At 42.6% G+C, this 23951-nt stretch overlaps 1 protein-coding gene across 10 annotated transcripts in view; it reads right to left on the bottom strand.

The window, feature by feature from the left end:
* Positions 1-23951, bottom strand: part of INPP4A (inositol polyphosphate-4-phosphatase type I A) — a 155790-nt gene that overhangs the window by 8796 nt on the left and 123043 nt on the right. For 8 of the 10 annotated variants that reach the window (XM_042981218.1, XM_042981216.1, XM_042981215.1 and 5 more), the window contains 2 exons: positions 23305-23459; positions 8489-14127 (listed from right to left, as the gene is read on the bottom strand). In XM_042981218.1, coding sequence (XP_042837152.1) covers positions 13995-14127; positions 23305-23459 — 288 coding nt within the window. In that variant the 3' untranslated portion in view covers positions 8489-13994. Of the gene's footprint in view, positions 1-8488; positions 14128-23304; positions 23460-23951 lie in introns of those variants that run through there. The other 2 variants (XR_006215660.1, XM_042981217.1) reach the window with 1 other exon arrangement.

Below are 23951 nucleotides of genomic sequence, written 5' to 3' on the forward strand. Positions count from 1 at the left end.
GGGCCTTATCCCAAAAGGAAAGTATTCAGAGAAAACTGAAACAATAGATGTTCATAGAGAAAGCATGAGCAAAAACCAGGAAATGCTTGAAAAAGTTTAGAATCATAGTAATTTTATTCTGATCACTTAATACAATCAAGAGCCAAATATAATCCAAGTTTCAACTCTCTTTTCAGTGGTGAAGAATAAATGAAGAAGCATAACTTCTTTATGCGGCCATGGTTCTTTGCAGTTCAAGCAATCAAGGTGTTCTATAGCTCAACTGGTTTTTTAAAGGTTCCCCTAAAGTGAGAATTCCACACTGGTCCCTGTTGCAGAGTATCACTGAGGTCTGCTGTTGTGTTTGTGTGGTACTGCTTTTCACTGGAAAAGGGAAAAATATTTTTTTTCCCTGTTTAAGTGCTCCAACTTTTATTAAAAGAACTTTGACAAGAAACTCCAGAATTATTTTATAGAACCCTCTTTTTTTAGTAGCAGCTTGAAAGCTTCATTTAGAGAAATTCACATTCCATAGATTCATGCTTGAAGCATACAATTTTGCTTTTTGGAGTATAGTCACAAGTTTGTGCAACCATCACCACCATCTAATTCCTGAACATTCTCAAGGGAAATCCCATACCCATTAGCAGTTACTCCCCATCCCTCCTTTCCCCCCAATTCCCAGCAACCACTAATATACTTTCTATATCCATAGATTTGCATATTCTGGACATGTCATAAAAATGGAGTTATGTGTGGCCTGTCGAGACTGGCTTCTTTCACTTATCATGTTTTCAAGATTCATCCATATGTAGCATCCGTCCATTCCTTTTTATTGCTGAATACTCTTCCATAGTACAGATAGACCACATTTTATGTATCCATCAGCTGATGGACTTTGGGTTTTTTGCACTTTGGAGCTATGAAGACTAATGTTATGACTATTCATGAACAAGTTTTACATGGATATAGGTTTCATTTCTCCAGGGTAAATACCTAACAATGGTATTACCGCCAAACTTTTACACAGTGGCTACACCATTTTACATTCCCACCAGCAAAAGAAGATTTCCTTTGCTCCAGATCAGCAACAGTTACATTTCATCTATTTGATTATAGCCATTCTACAAGGTGTGAACCGGTATCTAATTGGGATTTTGATTAGCATGTCCCTAATGGCTACTGATATTGAGCATGTTTTCATGTGCTTAATGGCCTTGTGTATACCTTTTTTTTAAAGCATTTCTTGAATTATATTTATTCTATTTGAGAAACTATCATTATTTTCAGGTGTCAGATTTTTTTAAAAAATTTTTATTTAAATTTTAGGTAACATACAGTGCAATATTGGTTTCAGGAGAATTCAGTGATTCACCACTTATATACAACACCCTGTGGTGATCATAACAAGTACCCTCACTATCTTGATTACCCATTACCTATCTAGCCCATCCCCACCCACCTCCTTCCATTAACTCTCTGTTTAGTTTGTTCTCTATCATTAAGAGTCTCTTGTGGTGTGTTTCTCTCTCTCGTTTTCCCCTTCCCATATATTCATCTGTTTTGTTTCTTAACTTCTACATGAGTGAAATCTTCTGGTATTTGTCTTTCTCTGAATGACTTATTTAGCATAATACATTCTAGCTCCATCCACGTCATTACAAATGGCAAGATTTCATTCTTTTTGATGTCTGAGTAATATTCCATTGAATATATCCATTCATCAGTTGATGGGACATTTGGGCTCTCTCTGTAATTTGGCTATTGTTGATAATACTGCTATAAACATTGGGGTGCACGTACCCCTTTAAATCTATTTTTGTATCCTTTGGGTAAACACCCTAGTAGTGTAATTGCTAGATGGTAGGGTAGTTGTATTTTTCGTTTTTTGAGGAAATTCCATACTATTTTCCAGAGTGGCTGCACCAGTTTGTATTCCCACCAATAGTTCAAGAGGGTTCCCCTTTCTCCACATCCTCACCAACAACTGTTGTTTCTTGTGTTGGTAACTTCAGCCATTCTGACAGGTGTGAGCTGGTATCTCATCATGCTTTTGATTTGTATTTCCTGATGATGATGATGATGATGATGATGATGATGTTGAGCATCTTTTCATGTGTCTGTAGTCATCTGGATATCTTCTTTGGAAAAGTGTCTATACATGTCTTCTCATTTCTTAATTGGGTTGTTTCTTGTGTGTTGAGTTTCTAAGTTCTTTATAGATTTTGGATACTGTTAATAGATATGTCATTTGCAAATATCTTCTCTGCAAGCTGCCTTTTAGTTTTGTTAATTGTTTCCTTTGCTGTGCAAAAGCTTTTTACCTTGATGACATCCCAATGGTTCATTTTTGCTTTTGTTTCCTTTGCTTCTGGCAACATGTCTAGTAAGAAGTTGCTCTGGCTAAGGTCAAAGAGGTTACTACCTGTGTTCTTCTCTAGGATTTTGATGGTTTCCTGTCTCACATTTAAGTCTTTCAGCCATTTTGAGTTTACTTGTGCATGATGTAAGAAGGTGGTCCAGTTTCATTCTTCTGCATGTTGCTGTCCAGTTTTCCTAATACTATTTGTTAAAGGGACTTTTTCCCATTGGATATTCTTTCTTGCTTTCTTGAAAATTAGTTGGCCATATAGTTGTAGGTCCATTTCTGGGATTCCTATTCTGTTCCATTGATCTCTGTGTCTGTTTTTGTGCCAGTACCATATTGTCTTGATGACTACAGCTTTGTAATACAGCTTGAAATCCAGAATTGTGATGCCTCCAGTTTTTTCTTTTTCAGAACTGCTTTAGCCATTTGGGGACTTTTCTGGTTCCATAAAAATTTTAGGATTGTTTGTTCTAGCTCTGTGAAAAATGCTGGTGGTATTTTGATAGGGATTGCATTAAATGTGTAGATTGCTTCTGGTAGTATTGGCATTTCAGCAATGTTTGTTCTCCCAATCCATGAACATGGAATGTGTTTCCATTTGTGTCCTATTCAATTTTTCATAATTGTTCTATAGTTTTCAGAGTATAAATCTTTTACCTCTTTAGTTAGGTTTATTCCTAGGTATCTTACTGTTTTTGCACTTGCAAATAGGATCAATTCCTTGATTTCTTTTTCTGCTACTTCATTACTGGTGTATAGAAATGCAGATTTCTGAATGGTGATTTATATCCTGTGACTGCTGAATTCATGTATTAGTTATAGCAATTTTTGGGGTTTTCTACAAAGAGTATCATGTAGTCTGCAAAGAGTGAAAATTCGACGTTTTCTTTGCTAATTTGGATGCCCTTTATTTCTTTTTGTTTTCTGATTGCTGAGGCTAACACTTCTGATACTATGTTAAATAGTAAGGGGGAAAGTGGACATCCTTGTCTTGTTCCTGACCATAGGGAAAAGGCTCTCAGTTTCTTCCCACTGAAGATGATATTAGCTCTGGGTCTTCCATGTATGGCGTTTAGGATGTTGAGGTATGTTCCATCTATCCCTACTTTGTTGAGGGTTTTTATCAAGAAGGAATGCTATATTTTGTCAAGTGCTTTCTTCTGCATCTATTGACAGGATCTTATGGTTCTTATCCTTTCTTTTACTAATATGGTGTATCATGTTGATTAATTTGCAAATACTGAATAAATCTCACTTGATCATGGTGAATAATTCTTTTAAGGTACTGTTGAAGTAGATCTGCTACTATTTTATTGAGAATTTTTGCATCCATATTCATCAGGGATATTGGCCTGTAATTCTCCTTTTGAGTGGGGTCTTTTATTTTGAAATCAAGGTAATGCTGGCCCTGTAGAAGACGTTTGGAAAATTTCCTTCCATTTCTGTTTTTTTGAAGAGTTTGAGAAGAATAGGTATTAACTTTATTTAAATGTCTGGTAGAATTCCTCTGGAAAGCCATCTGGCCCAGAACTCTTGTTTTTTGGGAGATTTTTGATTACTGATTCAATTTCTTTGCTGGTTATGGGTCTGTTTAAATTTTCGATTTCTTTCTGTTTCAGTTTTGGTAGCTTGTAAGTTTCTAGGAGTTTGTCCATTTCTTCCAGATTGCCCAGTTTGTTGGCATATAATTTTCCATAGTATTCTCATAATTGTATTTCTGTGCTGTTGGTTGTGATCTCTCCTTCATTCATGATTTTATCTATTTGGGTCCTTTCTTCTTTTTGATCAGTCTGTCAAGGGGTTTATCAATTTATTAATTCTTTCAAGGAACCAGCTCTTAGTTTTGTTGATCTGTTCCACTGGTTTTTTGTTTCTATATTGTTTATTTCAGCTCTCATCTTTATTATTTCCCTTCTGCTGGCTTTAGGATTTGCTGTTCCTTTTCTAGCTCCTTTAGGTGTAAGGTTAGGATATATATTTGGGACCTTTCTTGCTTCTTGAGATAGGCCTGTATTGCAATATACTTCCCTCTTAGGACTGCCTTTGCTGCATCCCAGAGGTTTTGGACTGTTGTATTTTCATTTGCTTCCATGTATTTTTTAAATTTCTTCTTTAATTTCCTGGTTAACCCACTCATTCTTTAGCAAGATGTTTTTTAACCTCCATGTATTTGAGGGCTTCTCAAATTTTTCTTGTGGTTGATGTCAAGTTGTGGTCTGAAAATATGCATGGTATGATCTAGATCTTTCTGTACTTGTGGAGGGCTGATTTGTGACCTAGCATGTGATCTATTCTGGAGAATGTTCCGTGTGCACATTTAATGTGTACTCTGTTGCTTTAGGATGAAACGTTCTGAATCAATCTGTTAAGGCCATCCAGTCCAGTGTGTCATTCAAAGTCATTGTTTCCTTGTTGATTTTCTGCTTAGATGATCTGTCCATTGTTGTCAGTGGGGCATTAAAGTCCTCTATTATTATTGTATCATTATCAATGAGTTTCTTTATGTTTATTAGTAATTGATTTATATATTTGGGTGCTTTCAAGTTGGGTGCATAAATATTTACAATTGTTAGATCTTGTTGATGGACAGACCCCTTAATTATGATATAACACCCTTCCTCACCCCTTGCTACAGTCTTTGGTTTAAAATCTAGTTTGTCTGATATAAGTATGGCTACTCTGGCTTTCTTTTGACCTCCATTAGGATGATACATGGTTCTCCATCCCCTCACTTCGATCTGCAGGTGTCTTTAGGTCTAAAATGAGTCTCTTGTCGGCCACATGTAGATGGGTCTTGTGGGCTTTTTTTTTCTTTTTTTTATCCATTCTGATACCCTATGTCTTTTGATTGGAGCATTTAGTCCATTTACATTCAGAGTGATCATTAAAAGATGAATTTAATGTCATTGTGTTACCTATACAGCTGGTGTCTCTGGTGATGTCCTCTGGGCCTTTGTAGTCTTTATTGCTTTGGTCTTCTTTTTCCTCCACTCAGAGTGGCCCCCCTCCACTTTAAAATTTCTTGCAGGGCTGGTTTAGTGGTCACAAACTCCTTTAGTTTTTGTTTGTCTGGGAAAGTCTTTATCTCTCCTTCTATTCTGAATGACAGCCTTGCTGGATAAAGAGTTCTTGGCTGCATATTTTTTTCCCATTCGGCACATTGAATATATCCTGCCACTCTTTCTGGCCTGCCAAGTGTCTGTGGACAGATCTGCTGCAAACCTGACCTGTCTTCCCTTGTAGATTAAGGACTTTTTTTCCCTTGCTGTTTTCAGGATTCTTTCCTTGTCTGTGTATTTTGTGAATTTGACTACAATATACCTTGGTAATGGTCAGCTTTTGTTGAATTTAATGGAAGTTCTCTGTGCTTCTTGGATTTTGATGTCTGTCTTTTCCCAGATTAGGGAAGTTTTCAGCTATAATTTGTTCAAATAAACCTTCTGCGTCTTTTTCTGTCCCTTCTTCATCTTCTGGGACTCCTATGATACAAATGTTATTCCATTTTAATAAGTCACTGAGTTCCCTAAGTCTACCTTCGTGATCCATTACCTTTGTTTCCCTCTTCTTTTCACCTTCATTATTTCTCATAATTGTATCTTCTATATCACTGATTCAGTCCTCTGCTTCATACATCCTCATTTTTATGGCCTCCATGTGGGTTTGCATCTCAGTTATAGCATTTTTAATTTTGACCTAGCTTTTAGTTCTTTTATCTCTGTAGAAAGGGATTCTCTAGCGTCTTCTATGTTTTTTTCAAACCCAGCTAGTATCTTTATAATTATTTCAAATTCTAGTTCAGACATCTTATATCTGTATTGATTAAATTCTTGGCTATGAGGATCTACTTCCTGTTTTTTTCTTTTGGGGTGAATTTCTCCATCTTATCATTTTGTCCTGAAAAGAACCACCCCCCGCCCAAAAAAAGAAAAAAACAAAACTAGATCATAGATGTGTTTTGGTCTGCTTGTTAAAAGAATCTAGATCCAAAAATACAAAATACAATACAATGAAAATAAATTTAAAAATTATATATAAAAATACATTTAAAATTTTTTTTAATTTTTAAAAATTTTCAAAGGAACTGAAAAAAATGAAAAAAAAAAAACAATAAAGAATAAAAGTAAAAAGGAAGCTAGATTCTATTTCCCCTAGAGCTGGAGCTTTTCAGCACTCTGTGATCAGTAGACTTAGTGTGAGTGAGTTGTTTTTGTTGGTCTTCTGAGGGAGGGGCCTGTTGCACTGATTCTCAGGCTGACTTATTTCAATGGAAATGGGCCTCAAAGGTGCAGCGGGGTGAGGCCTGGTGTAAGCAGCTCTGGCCTCCATTGGGTAGCACTACTTTTTTTTCCTTGAAGGATTTCAGTGCTGATAGGTGGGATGAATATGGCGGTGCCTGCTCTCTAGCCCCAGAGCTGGAAGTTTGCAACTCCCTACACTCCAGGGAACCCTCACAGAAGAGCAATCAATTACCCTTCGTGCCCCCAGCTTCTGTCAGAACCCTGCGTTCACCCAGGATTTGAGCTTTTATCTCAGGTGCACCACTCAGTTTCAAAATTCCTAATTTTAGGGATTCCCATGGCATGGACCCATGCTCGCTGTTCCTCTGGGGTAGGGTCTTGTTATACTTTTACTCTTTGCTGGTCCATGTGAATAAAATGGCCACACGATCTCATAGCAGTTCAGAGCTTATACCAAAACAGAGCAGAAAGCCGGCACCCCTGCTTGCTGCCCTCAAATGAGTCCCTGCTTCCTAAGCTTGGAAACAGCACAGCAAGTTGGCGCCACCTGTCCTTGCAACCAAAGAATCCTCAGGCCATGCTGTCACTTCTGGGACTCCACTCCACTTTGCCACATGAGCACCTTTAAGTCAGGCATGTCCCCCACAGTACTGGGCTTCTAAAAATTGAGATTTTGCTCTCCACTGCTTACAATACGTTGCAGTAGCCTCCATAATCAGGGCTCCCTCCCCACTGCTGTATTCACAGCTTTGTCTCCCCCAAGTCAACTCTCCACACCTCCTACCTTCCAAAAAGTGATTACTTTTCTACTTGTAGACTTGCAGATTTTGTTCTCTCAGACCTCTGACTGATATCTTTGGTGTTCAGAATGATTTGATAACTAGCTGTGTTTTAGGGATGAGGCAAGCTTAGGGTCCCCCTACTCCTCTGCCATCTTCAGTTGTCAGATGTGGCCTTCTGTATATTTTTGGAGAAATGTCTTTTCAAATCCATTCTCCATTTTTAAGTTATTTATCTCTTCATTATTGTGTTATAAGGTCTTTATATATGGTGTATTCAAGTTCCTTAAAGACAAATGATTGGAGTTCTAGGAGTTCTGTGTATATACTATTGACCCCTTAGCAGAGATGATCGACAGGTTCTCCCACTTCCTTTCACTCTGTTGATTGCGTTCACTCTGTTGATGCAGTTTTAAATTTTGATGTTATCTGGTTTATCTGTTTTTACTTTGTTGCCTGTACTTTTGGCGTCCTAACAAGTCATTGCCTGGCCTAGTGAAGGTTTCCCCCTAAGTATTCTTCCAGGAGTTGTCTAGTTTTAGTTCTTCCCCTTAGGTCTTCCCTAAAGTTTGAGTTGCTTTTGCATATGGTGTAAGGTAAGGGTACAAGGTCATTCTTTTGTGTGGGGATATCCACTGTTCCCAACATCGTATGTTGAAAAGACTTCTCCTTGCTCATTGAATGGTTTTGGCACCTATGTCGAAAATTACATGATCATACATATTAGGGTTTATTTCTGGGCCCTTTCTTCTTTTTCATTGGTCTGTATGTCTGTCTTTATGTCAGTGCTACGCTGTTTTGATCACTGTAGCATTGTAATACGTTTGGAAATGAGGAAGTGTGAAACCTCCAGCTTTGTTCTTTTTCGGTGGTTTTGTCTACTCAGAGCTTCTTGAGATTCCAGATGAATTTTAGGATGGATTTTCCTATCTCCACAAAAAAGTACCATTTAATTTTGATAGGGAGTACACTGAATCTGTACATCATTTTAGGTAGTATTGGGATCTTAACAATATGAAGTCTTCAATCCATTCACACAGATGTATTCCCATTCATTGGTATCTTCTTTCCACAACATTTTGTAGTTCTCAGTGTAGAAGACTTTTGTCTTCTCGACTGGGTTAATTCCAAGTATCTTATTCTTTTTTATGTTATTGTAAATGGAGTTGTATTCTTGATTCGCTTTTCAGACTGTTTATTGAGTAATGATGGGTTAACATTTAAATTTTGTTAAATATAATAAACATACAGAAAAGTACACAGGATGTTTGTATAATGCTAACAAATAACCATGAAGTAAATCATCATGTAACTACCATCCAGATCACCAGAACATTGTGTGAACCCACTTTAATGCTGGACTTTCCTCAGAGACCCTAATGCTCTTCCATGAGAGAAAACCACTGTCCTTGGGTTTGTCACACTCTGCTGGTCTTAAGTTTGCTTTCTCCTTTGAGTCTGTTAGATTTGGCTCCTTGTCATGTATTTTGAATAACGGATTATATACAGAGACAAAAGCAACATGGTCTAGCACTGGAGTGGGAAAAATTTCAGTTGAACACCCCTAGAAACGCAGTTATTTACCTTTTCATTCAGTAAACTTTTTTTTTAATGTTTACTTATTTTTGAGAGAGAGAGAGCATGAGTGGGAGAGGGACAGAGAGAGAGAAAAAACACAGAGTCAGAAGCCGGCTCCAAGCTATGAGCTGTCAGCACAGAGCCTGACGCGGGGCTCTAACTCATGAGCAGTGAGATCATGACCTGAGCGGAAGTCAGGCACATAACTGACTGAGCCACTCAGGCACCCCTTCATTAAGCTTTTTTGAATGACAGGAATTACATATTCGGTTGTGAACACAAAATTACATGCTGGACAAAGTAAAAAGTAACACGATGGGCAGGAGATACATGATATAATGGTTGTATTCAAAATTGAATGAGGAAAAAAAAATTTTTTTAAAGGCACCAACTCGTTCTGTGGAGAGAAATCGCCGTAGAGGAGGACAGGCCTGAGATGGGCCTTGAAGGAGTGATGAGAAAGCCGAAGGGTACTGGTCTGGACAAGAGGGGATAGGATGTGGACCAGGGCTGTGAGTGTGGGGGTGGAATTATGGGATAGGTTGAAGGGGGTACTGAAGAGATACAGATCTTGGTAGCTGGTAGGATGTAGAGGGGAAGGGAGAAGATGACCACTGAGTGGAATGTGGGGTCATTTGTCAGCCAGCTTGGAGAGAAAGCATAAGTTTATTGTCGTCATGCTGTGGACACCAAAGCAGACACTCAAGTAGAATGACTAGGATGTGGCTGATGTGTAGAGGGATGTGGACGTAGATAGTCTGGGACAGACCTAGGAATTTGGGAGTTATTAGCAAATAAGTGGCAATTTATTCCATAGGAATGATTCAGACTTTTCAGAAAGACCATTAGAAATGAGATAGAAGAAAAATATGGACAGAAACCTGGGGATCACCAAAATATTAGAGTGGGTGGAGGAAGACAAGAAACCAGGGGACAGTGAGGACAACTAGGGGACAAATGAGGCCAGGGAAGCCAAGGGAAGGATGAGCAGCAAGAAGGGAGAAGTGGGGAAGTGTTATCTTTCTGCATCTGTCTCTCTGATACAGATGTTGTCTTCCTAGATGTGGGAACAAGCAAGTTTCCGGTCCTCTCTAGCCTGTCTCAGCGTTTTATGTCATTAAACGATACAACAGAGAGTGAAGATACCACAGAGGTGTGTCTATATTTGAATTCAGACCTGCCTGGACTGGCCACAAGGCCCACCAGGAGCCTGGTGCAGGAAGAAATCATCACAAAAGTAGTGCTGAGGCATAAAAGGGGTCCGAGGGGGTATTTGAAATGTGGATATTCTGATCCTATGTTCTCAGGAATGTGTCACAGCTTGAGGAGTGACAGCTATATAAAAATAAGACAAAGCTATTTCCCATTTGCTTCATCTTAAGCAATGGGTAGGGCACTTTCTACCCAGCATGGTGCAGGCTAGTGTAGTCCCTCATTGAGTGCACAGCACCACATCCATTTCACGGACCAAGGACAGGGTGCCCTGTCTGTGTCACCTCCAGTGGGGGAAGCCAGGATTTGACTTCACAACAAGCACCAAAAAGAAAAAGACAGGCATATTTATTACATAAAAACTTTTCTCGACTCTCTACTATTAACAATACCAAAGACAACTGACGAGCAGGTTTTTTCAAGCTGCAACAGAGAAGGATTAATATACTAAATATTACAAACACTGCATATGAAAAAGACCAATACTCCAATGAAGTCACAAAAGTAGAAATATCAGTGAAAGTATAAAAGATGTTCAATTTTCACAGTCATCAAAGAAATGGAAACTGAAACCAGTTGCCATTTCCAGCATCAATGAGAATAAAGGGGGAAAGGCACATGCTATAGAGGGTAGCTTAATTTTCTGGGAGCACTTTGGTAACATTAAAATTCAAAAAGGTTTAAAATTTTAAATTATCCTTTAATTGTAAATGTCTACTGCCAGGAATTCATCCAAGGGAAATCATTGGCACATGTGCAGAGAAAAAGGGGTAAAAGTACAAGATGCAGTCCTGGTTATAATGAACAATCAAACCACGAATGGAACTACATTTTAGCAAATCACACCAGACGACCAGGCAATCCACAGGAAGACATGATCCATATTTATGGATGTGGGAAGGTAACAACAAAAACAGCTAACAGTTATGAACACTTACTGCCAAGGCACCTCACAACTGCCTTATGAATTGTGTCCACACTTCGCACATGAGAAAATGGAGGCTCAGAGAGGGCAAGCAATTTGTTCAAAGTCACCAGCCGGCGAGTGTCAGAGCAGGATCGGGAGCTCGATCTGTCCAATGCTGAAGTTCATGCTCTTAATCCCACAGCCCATTGCCCCTCTGCTTCAAATTAAGTGAAAACAAGGTTATAAAACAGAAGTCTGTCATGATCTCATGCTTACAAACACCTGAGCGCTCGATGCAATGCCCACTAATGACGGCCCAGTCAGATGAGGCCATGAAACTAGTCCCCAATTACAACAGAATGAATTAGGCAACGCCAAGTTTAATGTTCTTGTCAGTTATTTATTATTTGTCATTCTAAAGACTAGCACATTTACAGCATACATGGCTTTGAATGAACCCAGAATATATAAAACAGTAACTATATGTTCATATATATTACTACTGCCCACCCAAAACAAATAAATAAAAGTACTTTAATGCACGAAGCTTGGCAAATAACAATTGTGTAGGGACAAAACAGTATTATACAATATTTGTACATTTTGAAGGAAACCAAAGGCAACTGTGCTGCAGGTACTTAGAATCCACGCCACATCCCGGGGTTTCAGCATGTCTCAACGTTTCTCTTTAAACGAGAGGCCTTCTAGGTACACTGGACGGAACCTCTGTTTTATGGTAACCTGTACAACGGCTCTCCTTGCGCAGCTGGAAACTCAGCGCTCCTACCGGACTCGAGGAGCCCCGGCCACCACGAAGGGCGCCCTCGCGCGGCAAGCGGAAGAAGGGCGTGATGCCGCCCAGAGGCTGCTGTCCCTCTGGGGCCCAGGGACGCTCACATAGAACACTGAAACCTGAACATTCTCTACACGGTTAGCCAAGTCTTCGAGTTTTGTGGTGATCCTTAATATGAAGCTGAAGTTCGAAAACTAATTCACATAAAGGTGCCACATGCAAAATTGCTAACGGATGACTCGACATTTGCTCTATTCCCTTTTGACCAATGCAGGTGCTTAATGCTCATCAGACAAAAAAAAAAAAAAAAAAAAAAAAAAAAAATTCTGGAAATATGGGTGACATTTAATTTAAAAAGACAAGGGAATTTTTGAAAGGTAGTGATGTTAACATAAGAAAAGACGGAAATATGTAGGTACTAGAAAAGTTACAAATTAAATGATATGGGGGAGAGGCAGGAGGCCAAATCACCCATACTGGAAACCATCTTTGAACAGGGACTGACACAGCAGGATGATGTGATGCCAGCTGATGCCACCTGTGCAGCGGGTTTGGTGGATAGGAGTGTCTCTACCTGCACCCTCCACAGTGAGCCAGCTGTGGGAGAGGCAGCAAGCTGTGACCATTGCTCCTGGTGCATCCTCCACATCCACTCACACCTGTCCAATGGGCAGGAGGAGCAGAGGCTCTGTCTGCACACTGTATAGGAAGGGTCTGGAAGGTTATGCAGCCCCTCGCCTGCGCCCACCCCTGTGTCCCTGCCTGTGGGTGGCATTGCCTGTGCCTCAGCAACCCAAGTCTGTCACATGTTTCCAACTGGCATTTCTAAAGGAGCCCAAGAATAATATCTATAATTTTAGACCTAGGGATTTCCTAAGGGTTCACAAATCATTAAGATTAGCATCATGGATATGTGCCACATATATTTTACAGCCTTTTAAATAACATGTAAACATAATTATGATAAACAGAATTGATAAACACATAAACTAAGAAAAATCTCTGCTATGTGCAGATAAGACTCATCATCATCTTATAATAGATGATCAGACATAATTTTCTATGAAATTCCTAAGTTTATGGCCCATTAATCCCTTTCAAAATCTCACTGTAGGAGATAATTTCAACTTTCTCAATAGTCATCTTACATAACAGAAGGTAAAGAGGACAGTAACAACTACTGCAAACCTAAGAGACACTTTCATCAGACAATCCAACAGGATTGTCTTCTAGAAGACGATAAATTGGGAAACCCACAAAACGACATTTGTTCTGAAAATACTTAGGCTTCCAGCACCTACACGCATAAATCCCCCAGTGTTGTCTAAAAGGCAGCAGACACCTCATGTGTGGGGTCCTGGAGTGGCAGAATTCAACACCCAGGAGAGGAAGGGAGGCGAGCCCTGGGGGCAGGACCAGCCACGGAGCTGGGGAGAACAGGCCAGTGGCCTCCTTCTCCAGCACACACCCTGTGCTACAGCGCAGTGGGGGCGGAGGTGGGCCCCCCGCGTGGGCCGCTGTGCAGGTACTACCTTCCAGTGAAGTCTTACCTCGGGCTGATTTAGCAACCTTTACTTCACCTTCTGATTTCACCTGTGATGCTACAGATAAGACAATTTATCGGAACCAACTGCTCTCACTGCTCAAGCTGGAGCTACCTTCTTTCCCCAAAACTTGAGTTAACATTCAACATTTACTGATCTGCCCAGGATCCAATTCTTTAATATATTATTTACTGTTTTACATTCAAAAATTTTTAAAGTAGACTGTAATTCAATGCTCAATTTTGAGTTACTCGGTAGAAAAATACATTAGGTGTGCAGCTGCCTAAGTGGGCATTTTAAAAAGTCTTTTAGCATTTCAGACATACCTAGCTTGATCCATACAGGTAACTATCGATGATATCTGTGTGGTTATGGCTGAGGCTATTTAAATGGGCAGTCATTACTATCCACGCTATTGAGCCAAACATTACCTCCTATTCCAGTGGAAAAAAACATGCTCCATAGACTTTTTAGTGAATTTTGTTTGAAAGCACAAAAATAAAAACCAATCCTTCAGGTCTTCTTGAAGAATTCGTATATGACACTAGAGGGTACCCACATTTAGTATGTGACAGCTAATTAGAGGAACCGTGTGTTCATGTTTCAACTTTTCCGTAAGTCCCTTCGGGAGGCCTGTAATGCTTGGGGAAAGCCTTCAGCTGCAGGGAATTAAACGCATATTTGCGACTTCCAACATTCTTCATTGTATTTTCTCTTCGACAACCCTCACTGGGGAAAAAAACAAGCACAAGAAATGACAGCAGTAAAAAAGGAAAAAGGAAAAGACTTAAACTAAAATGAAATGAATTGATTATTTTCATAGCATTAAAAAAATGTTGATTAATTCAAATGGGTGCCGGACTCATTTACAACAATACGCACGCAAGATGGCGGGCTTCTAAACAAGGAAGGCAACTAAGAAGCACAGAGATGGACACATGCTGTATGGGGCTGTGAGCCTGGCATTTCCAGAGGCAGCACTGTATCTAAGTAGAAGCAAACTTGTGGTTTTAAGTTGATGGTTTTCACGTAATGGTTTTCATGTCCAGTAATTTGGGTTCTATCATAATTTGCAGTTCAAAGGTTCTGTTATGTCACAAATTAAATGGAAAAAGAAATATTGCTACTCTTACCAAAGCTTTTAAAGAGCTGCATTTTTCTTATTAGCAACAGCTATGAATCACCTCAAATTGAAAATGCTCATTTTCCTTGCAGAATGTAGCAAAGCCATCTGGCCGAGAAGGCTGCTCTAACATGCTGTCCCCACTGAGGAGGCAGCTGTCCTGGGTACAGAGCAATCAGTGGGCTCATGCAGTGGTGGCACGAGGGGTCTGCACAGCCATCAGGGCTAGACATGTCATGAAGGAGTCATCCCACTGAGATCTCCCCGTGGTAGCCAGTCACCTTCTCTAGGCGGGCTGTCCTCATTGTGGTCACCTCTCACAGGGGTGCCGCAGAGCCAGTGAGAGCCCACAGGTGCCCTTCCCTAGAGAACCGGCTACCAGCACCATCCCCAGCTGTACTGGATGGAGGGTTGTCATGGCAACCCAGTGGGCAGAGCAAATGCTGAACAGGAGGATGAGACATCAGGCAGGCCTCACATTCGTTCCCAAATGAGAGCATCAGGGGAGTTCTTTGGGAAATGGTCTGCTGTAGACACCAAATTAACAGGAAAAAGCAATTCTAAATATAAACGGCTTCCTATAAGCACAGTACAACTTTACATTTTTGTATTATTCGAAGACTAGCAATTAAGTCAACTAGTTATCAAATTCAGTACAAAAATCCCCATTTATGAGATGTAAAATTTGGAGTTACCAAGAAATAGTGATTTAAAAAAAATATTTCAAATTTTATGAAGACCATTATGTCATGCATTTTAAAAAAATATCAGTGGCAACTGCTCAAGCCTTTTAAAGTGAAAATGACAGTCTTATTATCAAGAACATGTAAAATATTTTTGGTAAGACAGTAATTTTATTCAAAAGATAAGCTCAGGTATTTTAGAAAAGTATCCACCTGATTTGTTATTAAGTAATTTAGTAACTCAGCTATGCTTCCTTGTCACCAGAGCCTCAAGCCCTCAGTGAGACGTGTGTCATCAGAGCTGAAAGCCTAGGCCAGACGAGCAGGGAGGCCCTAGAATCAATAATGATCATGTTTGTCTAACATCCAGCAATCGGATAAAAATATAATTCCATTTAAAGCAGAAGCTATAAGTTCCTATGCACAGTTAGTCTTAATCTTTGGAAGCTCTCACATTATCAAACTATTTCAGATATGGCTTCTCTATTTATATACAAATGCACACACTTTTCAAACACCACCTATCACTATTAAATGCCGAACTGCTTTGAGGAGCGAAGAAGAATAATTTGTCCACTCGGACATTATCTTTTATTTACATATGTTAAGGAAGCTAATTACCGGGTTAACTGGCTGAATTCGTTACACACGAAATTGTAATCAAGATTACACTTTCAATGCAATTTAATTTCTAAAGCACATCGTATTTACTTTTCTCAAATGTTTTGAATTTACCAAATCTGCCTGGGTGAGGCTGATGGCACGTAGACACTGTCATCACATGTTTGCATGAGCTCTGGCACTAATGCTGGAGGCTGCTATGTGCAGAGAGGAGAGGGCGTGCCGTGCTAACTGGCAGTCCCCACTGAGAAGGCTCCCCACCGCCAGCCTCCTGTCCTAAGGTAGAACACTTCTATAGATCACATTGGCTGCATAGTTTTTAGTTGTCAACAGCACACTTTGAGAAGGTCTTGGGTAGAGTTTAGAAAGAGGGATTTAATTATTTCAAAGCTCCCCGATTGTTTTTATTCTATAGGTAAATTATTTCAAGGACATCCATTTTTTGAATGAGAAATTAGAATGGAAACCCAAATGACAACTGGTTCTAGGGAGTCCTCTGGTTTTCCCTTTCTGGTGTGGATCTTCCACTTTAGAACCCATCTGAACGCACTAGGGTCTTAGTGATCCTGAATATCTAGTGCTGGCAGCCACTGACCGTGTCCCATCCAGAGCCAGTATCACCTCAGTGGCAGCCTGAAAACCATCATCATCAAGTACCAGACTCCCCTTTCTTGAATCATCTTCCCATGTTTGTTTCATCCAGCCTATTTCTCACTAAAGCAGAAAAGACGTATGTATTTAGTCTGACTTTGTAAGTAAAAAGCCTTAGTGATACTAAAACTCAGCACACAAAGGGCGAGCATACAGAGTCTCTTTCCTCAGATGTTCTGAAGAAAAACAACAACAACAATTCACAGCCTAGGCTGACCTCCTGGTGTCCTTTCTTGTGCTACCCTCACAAGCATACAGGTAGAATGTACTGCCTTTTGACTCAGCCCCTGAAGAGACAAAGAACCCTGTCCAACTTATTTCTCTGTCAACTTAGCAGCCAATTCTACATGAGGCAGGAAGGCCTGGCTGGCGCCATGGCAGTGAGGAGCAGGCCGGGCTGTCCACAAGGCCCCCTCAGAGGCCACGGCCTCCCCTTGCTGGGTGGGGGTTCCTGGAAAGGGGCTCTGGGGATTGGCACAGGAACACCCATGGGCCTGGGAAGCGGAGAGGACACTCTCTGTAATCAGAAGGGCCTCCCTCACCTGGGTGCAATCTCTGCCAGGCCTGGAGGTGGGCACAAGCACGTGTCACCACCGTGGGGTATCAGGAGCACTTGAGCCAGAGCAGGACTGGGAAGCCTGGAATGGGAGTTGAAAGGGCCTGCAGACTCTGCTTTCTCCCATTCATATAGTGTAAATAAAATGGCCTCGGAGCACTGATGCACATGCCTCAGTTTGAAGGAGGCAGGAGGTGAACACACCTCTCAAAGAACCACAGGTTAGACAGTGACCAGTGTTGTGTTGGCATACGGAGAGACTCCCTAGTGAAGGATGTCAGGAGCTATGCCATGGAATGGTCACCTCAGTTGTTCTGGAAAAGACAGAGTGGCCACACTGTACCTGTGAGAAGACTGGCTCCACCTACAGGCAGGAACCCTGCCCTGGGGCTCCAGCAGTGCTCAGGGGGTCTGGGGAAGAAGGGCCTCCCAGCGGTGCGAGGACAGTCTTCTATCTTAGAATTTAAAGTCTGAATCTATCATTTGTCATGCTAACTGCTTCTACAATTAGTAGACTCAGAACTGATGGCAAACCAGAGGAGTCCTAGGGTAAGTTCTGGACATCTTGGGGAGGGTCTAGGGAGGCCAGATTTTGTGGTAAACTGGGTTTGTGGGCACAAATGAGTAAAAAGTTTTGGGAAAGACAGCTTCTCTCAATTCACTCCAGTGTTTCTAGACTGGTAAAAAGAAATCCACTTTCATAAAATACAGTGTGTGGGGAACTGGTTGGCGGTCAAAAACAGAAGTATGACATAATTTGAACTAGAAAACAGAGAAGCCACTGAGTATTTCTTATAGAAAATCTGAGGAATTCCCCTTAATTTAATGTATTACCTTTACAGATGTTCAACTACCCTTCTGGCGAATGTAAAAGTTAGGCTTACCAACCATCCCATTTTCTGGACATTGCCGTGTTACACCAAGAGAGCGCTAATAGCAGAAACCAAAGCAACTCCTTCTTTCTCCAGTTCCATCTGTCACAAATGCCCAAAGGTTAGGCCTCATTTTATGGGTCATTTTTCCTTTGATTTTTGCTTATTATTATGAATCACATTTGCTTTCTAAGAAAAAGATGTCTGGACTTTAATCTGTAACTAAAGATGCAATGTTTTAAATGTAAAAATCCTGCTTCAAGAAAAATAAATGTCTATCACTTGAACAGCCTTTTGTTCCTGTATGCGTTCATTCCTGGAGTCAGTTTAGTGATCCTTAGAGATTTAAAAGAGTAAATGTAAAGTCACATGCAGCATTACTTGGATGTGCCCGATTTGGTACAATGTGCTACTACAGTCACAGTTTTGTGTCGTCTTGGACTGGAAATCATGAACACAAGCAAGGAATGGAACGGTTCTGCAAAGTGTTTGCTACTCTGAGTTCAGGGACTACGCTTTGAAATGAAAGCAGAAAGTACATGTCCTATTAAATAGGTTTATCTTGAAGAGCCAGTTATAAAGCATCTATCCTTTTCGTTTCTCTTTAAAAGGAAAGGAAAGTTTAGCAGTACATTAAAGAATAGTATCAAATATACAAATTCTTTCCAGACAGAATTCGCTTCTCTCAGAAACACGGCACATGAGATATACAGGTAATAAATAGCTTTACATCAGAAGGTGAGAGATTTGGTACAAGTAATTCCAGGCCAGCTAAACAATGCAGTGACAGGGCCCTGTAAGAATGTGTTACAAGCACTGAAAACTCTACGGAAGTTAAATGAACAAGTCCTCTTGGTGAAATAATTTGGCAGGTATTTACAGTTCAGAACGACAAAACATCAAACTGTAAGGCATGAGATATTTCTTGGCAGACCACGCTTTGACACATTCCTTCTGTCCAGTTAGGTACACAGGTGGCTGGACATATTCTGGCACTTTTGTTTTTCCTGTGACTTATTATTGATTTTTTGTAATGATACTCATTTGCAACGTAATTTGGTCACCAGGTATGCTATGCTCAGGAAGAGCCACACAATCAGTAAATTGGGGCTCAAGGCTAACAAAGGGATGGAACAGAGGAGGCTGGGGTCTAGTCTTAAGTCTCGGATGGGCACCAGGCCGCTCAAGTTCTTCTGGGTGACTACCTCCCGTGTTCCAATGCTGTGAAAAGGAAAAAGTTTGGGAGAAAGGAAAAGAAAAAGGCAAAGGAAATTAAAAAAAAAAAAAAAAGAGAGATACATGCAATGGATTTTATCAAAAGTATGGAAAAAAGAGGAGAACCAAATGGTAAGATTAAAAAAAAAAATGGGATGAAGCCACAACAGAAAGGAAAGATGATATGCAGAAAAGGGTGTGGAAGGAATACCAAAACAAAACCAGCACAGTCACAAGGAGAAAGGAGAGAAAGAGAAGTGAAAATAAGAAAAAAATACTGTCGTCTACCAAAAACAAACACATGTAGGTTGACTAAATGGTTTTCCATGTTCGCCCTCTCTCGGCCGGCCAAGCACGACTCCATGCTGCCCTGCCATGCTCTCACATGCTGCCAAGACATGGGTTCCAAAACGCAAGCTGAACATGAAGAACCATTGAGGGGAGGGGGGTTGACCTTCTCACAGATGCCTGAGCAGGGGGCGGTGCCACTGACTGCCAGAGCTGCCTCTTGATGGACCATCCGAACAATGACCATTTACCTCAAATATCAGTCAAAGGCAGAGCCCTCCTCAGACTCATCCTGGCTGTCAGGCTAAGCAGTGGCAGGGCATGAGCTGCTGGTGTCCCCGACTATCCGAGTTACTGCTCTACGGGGTGATCCCTGAGAATGGAATCCACCCGAGCTCACATTGGAAGTTTTGGGTTTTCTCCCCCTTTTGGTTGTCACAGAAAAAATACACTGAGGTGCAATGGTTCTGGAACCACATCCTCTATGACTGTCCACCAAAGTGGCAACAGTGACACAGAAGCAGAGACGCTGGGACACAGCAGGTGGCCTGAGAGGATCCACGCAGAGATGAGGAGCATGGGGTCCTTCCTCAAACAGAGACCTCCCGGGCTTTCCCAGAAGAACCTGGAAGCCCTAGAACGGCTCTGCTGGGATGTACCATTCTGACTGGGGCCTCTTTCCAATGTGAGCACTGACTGACTGTCACATTCGCAGCCAGGGCAGTCTCGGGGGTGGGGGAGTGTCACTGTGGCTACTTAAGAAGGCCCGCTCTGTGAGTTTCAGCCTCCGGATTGGGGACAGAGGGGCACCATGGGCGGTGAGCTGGCAGTGGCTCACAAGAGCCGAGTGTACGAATCTCTTCCCAGCTCCATGTTCCATGGTATCACACTGGTAGCTCGAAATCAGCCCCAGTGGGAGGATTTATGCCACAGAAATTGGCAAACACTATTTTTTTTGGTGGTGGGGGGGAGCTGGTTGTTAAACATTTGCTAGCACAGCACTGGCCACTGCTCACCCTGGACCTCTGGGAGAAATACAGCCCAAGTGTCAGCTCTGCCCCTTGACTCCACCCCCTCTCCCCACCCTGCACCCTTGCCCGCATGCTCTACTCTTCTATCTGGTAAGATGCAAGCGAGAAAGCAAGAGAACCAAAATGCATTCCTCCACTCAAGGCATGGCCGGTGTTTACTGCTGCCTCCTTCCAGCCCCTGGCTGAGCCACAGGTTCTGGCCACACTGCAACCAGAACTACTGGCTAGCGACCTGGCCACCTCAGGCTTGCTGTCTACAAATAGACTCATGCCTTCCCCACAGGGGATAATCCAAAAAATCACCTAAAAACAACCACATGCGGTGACAGCCTGAGCTGCAGTGTGGTCAGGCAGACAGGTGGCAGTGAGCATGGCGTCCAGGCTGTTGGGGCTACTGGGTCCTGAGGGTCCCAGGGTGCAGGCGGCCGGGACCAACCTTGGTTCTTATGTAATAGTATCTTACATGATTATAAGGTAATACATCATTACTACAGAGATTTTAGAAAATTCAGAAAAACGTAAATAGGAATCTTTAAAAAGACTTCCATAATTGGAGCTGAGTGGGGGCTTTAGAGAGGCAGAGGGAGGCCCAGGGAGGAAGGTCCTTCCCTACTCGGGACGCAGGGTCCCCACCTGGCATACAGGAAAGCAACACCGACTTCAGAGTCAGAAGCGCCCAGACGAGTGACAGGTATGACAACACCCAGAGGGTGGACGAGCAGGCATTCGGGACAGCGGGTGGGAGTGTGGCAATTTGTATTAAAAGCCCTACAAAGGTGTATACTTTCTAACGTGAGGGATCAATGCGGCAAATGTGAACAGGTGCGTACATAAGGCTATTCGCCACACCCTTAAGGTGCTGAAAACCACATATAGCTTAAATATTCCATGACAGCAAACTGGATAATTATGATGTAATGAAAATGGCAAGGTCTCTATTTGTTAACCTGAGAAAGTGCTCACAAGCAGTTAAATGGAAAAAGTAGGCTAAAACAACAGGCATAACTGCAAATATAATTGCATTTGTTGGCGCACACATGTGTTTTGTTCACTATTCAGGGACTTGATTAACCAACGTGTGCATTAACCACACTCACACCTGCATGTATGTGTATGTATGTGACTATGTCTGAAAGAGTCAGCATCAAATGTTAGCACCGTTTCTTGTTAATAGTAGGAATATGGAGAATTTTGGGGGGGAAGTGTGAGAACAACTGGTGTAGGGGCTTATCCATATTTTTAAATTTTGCTACAAGGGGTACCCATTTCTATGTGATAAAAGTTATAAAAATTTGCTGTGTGCACTGAAAACCACAACAGGTGATCTGTGCACATGTGGGTACTGCCCACGCAGCCCCATGGTGGGCCACAGGTCAGCAGATGTGGCAGCCCCTGTGTCTTTCAAAGAGCCCCGTTCTCCCTGGTCTCCTGAAACCTTTGTGCTCAGATATGGTCAGAATGAATTATTTTCATCATATCTGTTCCAGAGGCCGAGACTGGATAGATGTCTACACATCAACTGTACACCTGACTCAGGGCCTGGTTTACTAAGTGGACCTGATCCTCATCTTTCCTCTGACAACCACAGGTATCTCCCTTCTATTTTTCATGTTTCTTCTCTGGTGGAGGTCTGCATCTCACCAGAGAGGTCCCTCCCATCACCTGGCAGCTAAGAGGGTGCAGATGTGGCTGGAATCCCAGGCCCCGCCAGCCCCATGGCATCAAGGATGCTGAGCCTGAAGGGCAGGCCGTGAGGACAGGTCCTTAGTCAAGGGTGCCCAAGCAGGGGTCTCAAGAGTCTCCACTGCTTCCCTGAGGCTCAGCGGAAGGAAACAAAGCCCCAAGGAAACAAAGAGGTCTGTAGGACTGGGGGAAGACAAAACAGGGAAAACACAATTCCATTTCTACAAAATGCGATTATCATGAGGCAGGAGCTCAGGCATCACTTTTGTGCATTATTGTGAGAAGGTCAAACAGCAGAAACATACAGAAAGGATAAGAGAATTGAACGCTTTAAAGAATTTGGTGAGAGGACAAACGATACAGAACATTCAGTAGGAGTGACCGTTGGGAACGAGACTTGGACAGCATTGGTGGCTACATTGAAGGAGACGGGAAAACCAGGTTTCTTATCCTTTCTTTTGGTATGTGAGGTAAGGTGCTCCCCAGCAGTGCTTGAAACAAGGCATCGATCAACAGTAGACAGTTTTTAGTCCCGGGTTTCATTCTGCAAACACGCCTGCTGCCTCAGAATCAGAACATCATTAGGGTGAGGTCGCCACGGCACACGGACAAGTGGGGGCTGCTGCTGTTACCATAAAACACTCATTTGACACTTTGCTAAGAAAAGCAAACTGTGTCGATGGCTAGAGAAGAAGCAGAGCAAACCGGTGCAACCTGCAGACGCGTTTTCTTCACTCAAGTTTGAAAGGGGATAGATATGTGCACGGTGGAAACAGCAGATGCCTGCTGAGGAAGCTCTGGCCCTAATTTCCAGCCGCAGCAAGGCGGGGGCGAGGCAGGGGGAGCCGTGTGCCAAAGGACTTCCACACGGCTGCACGTGAGTCCCCTCGGCAACCTCCTGACACCTAAGCTTGCCCCGAGGTCATCTGACTTCAGAGCAGTCCTGCTCACAGACACTGCTAGCTCTCTTGTCCCCCTGGACTTAGGAGAGAACACGGTCTCAATTTGAAAGTGCCAACAGTTTGACTTGGCAGACATCAGTGAATTTTCCAAAGTCAAACTAGAGCATGCCAGGTGGAGTCAAGGGGACTTGGGCAGGGGGAGCCCCAGCAGGGCCGGCTCATCTGCAGTTTACACGGAGCCCAGGGGAGGCGGGGCGGGCGGCCTGGGCAGCGGGACTCACCTGCGCATGCACTCCAGGGCCTGGGTGAACACCTGTGGGGCCATGCCGTGCTCGTGCTGCAGGATCAGGCACTGCTCCAGAGTCACCGACATGGCCGTGCGGTCCTTGGCGCTCTTGCAGCTGGTGAACCGGACCCCGTTAAGGCGGCGGCAGATCTGCCAAGAGGAACACAAGCTGTGCTCAGAGGGAGACTGCAGAATGTAAACATGCTTCGCGCGGGACACAGGCTTCGGATGGCCAACGGCAGCGTGTGGCAATGCCAACTCCCGGGGTCAGCGTTCCCTCTGCTTCTGCTCCCTGACTCTATGTCCTGCCAGAGCTAGCAGCAGAAATGAAGTCACTGCCCATGGGACCTCCTCTCATCCCTGGCAGTCCCTCGTGTGACTCCCTACCCCCCAGGCCACTCCTTCAAGGCCCAGACTCCCTTATTTTCTGGGGCATCACTGTCTGTTCACTGACCTTACCAGCTGTCCTCTTCCAAACTGTGCCCAGGCCATTTCGTCACATTCAGGCCTTTGCTGCAGGCCCTTAGCAGAGCAGGGCAGCAAAGACCAGCCCAGGAGGTCAGAGCATCTCACAGGATGCCCAGTCCCTGGCCAAGTCTCCAGGGCTTTCTGGAAGGCATAGCATAGACCCATTGTCTCTAC

The sequence above is a fragment of the Panthera tigris genome, chromosome A3 (assembly GCF_018350195.1).
Source record: "Panthera tigris isolate Pti1 chromosome A3, P.tigris_Pti1_mat1.1, whole genome shotgun sequence".
NCBI lineage: Eukaryota > Metazoa > Chordata > Mammalia > Carnivora > Felidae > Panthera > Panthera tigris.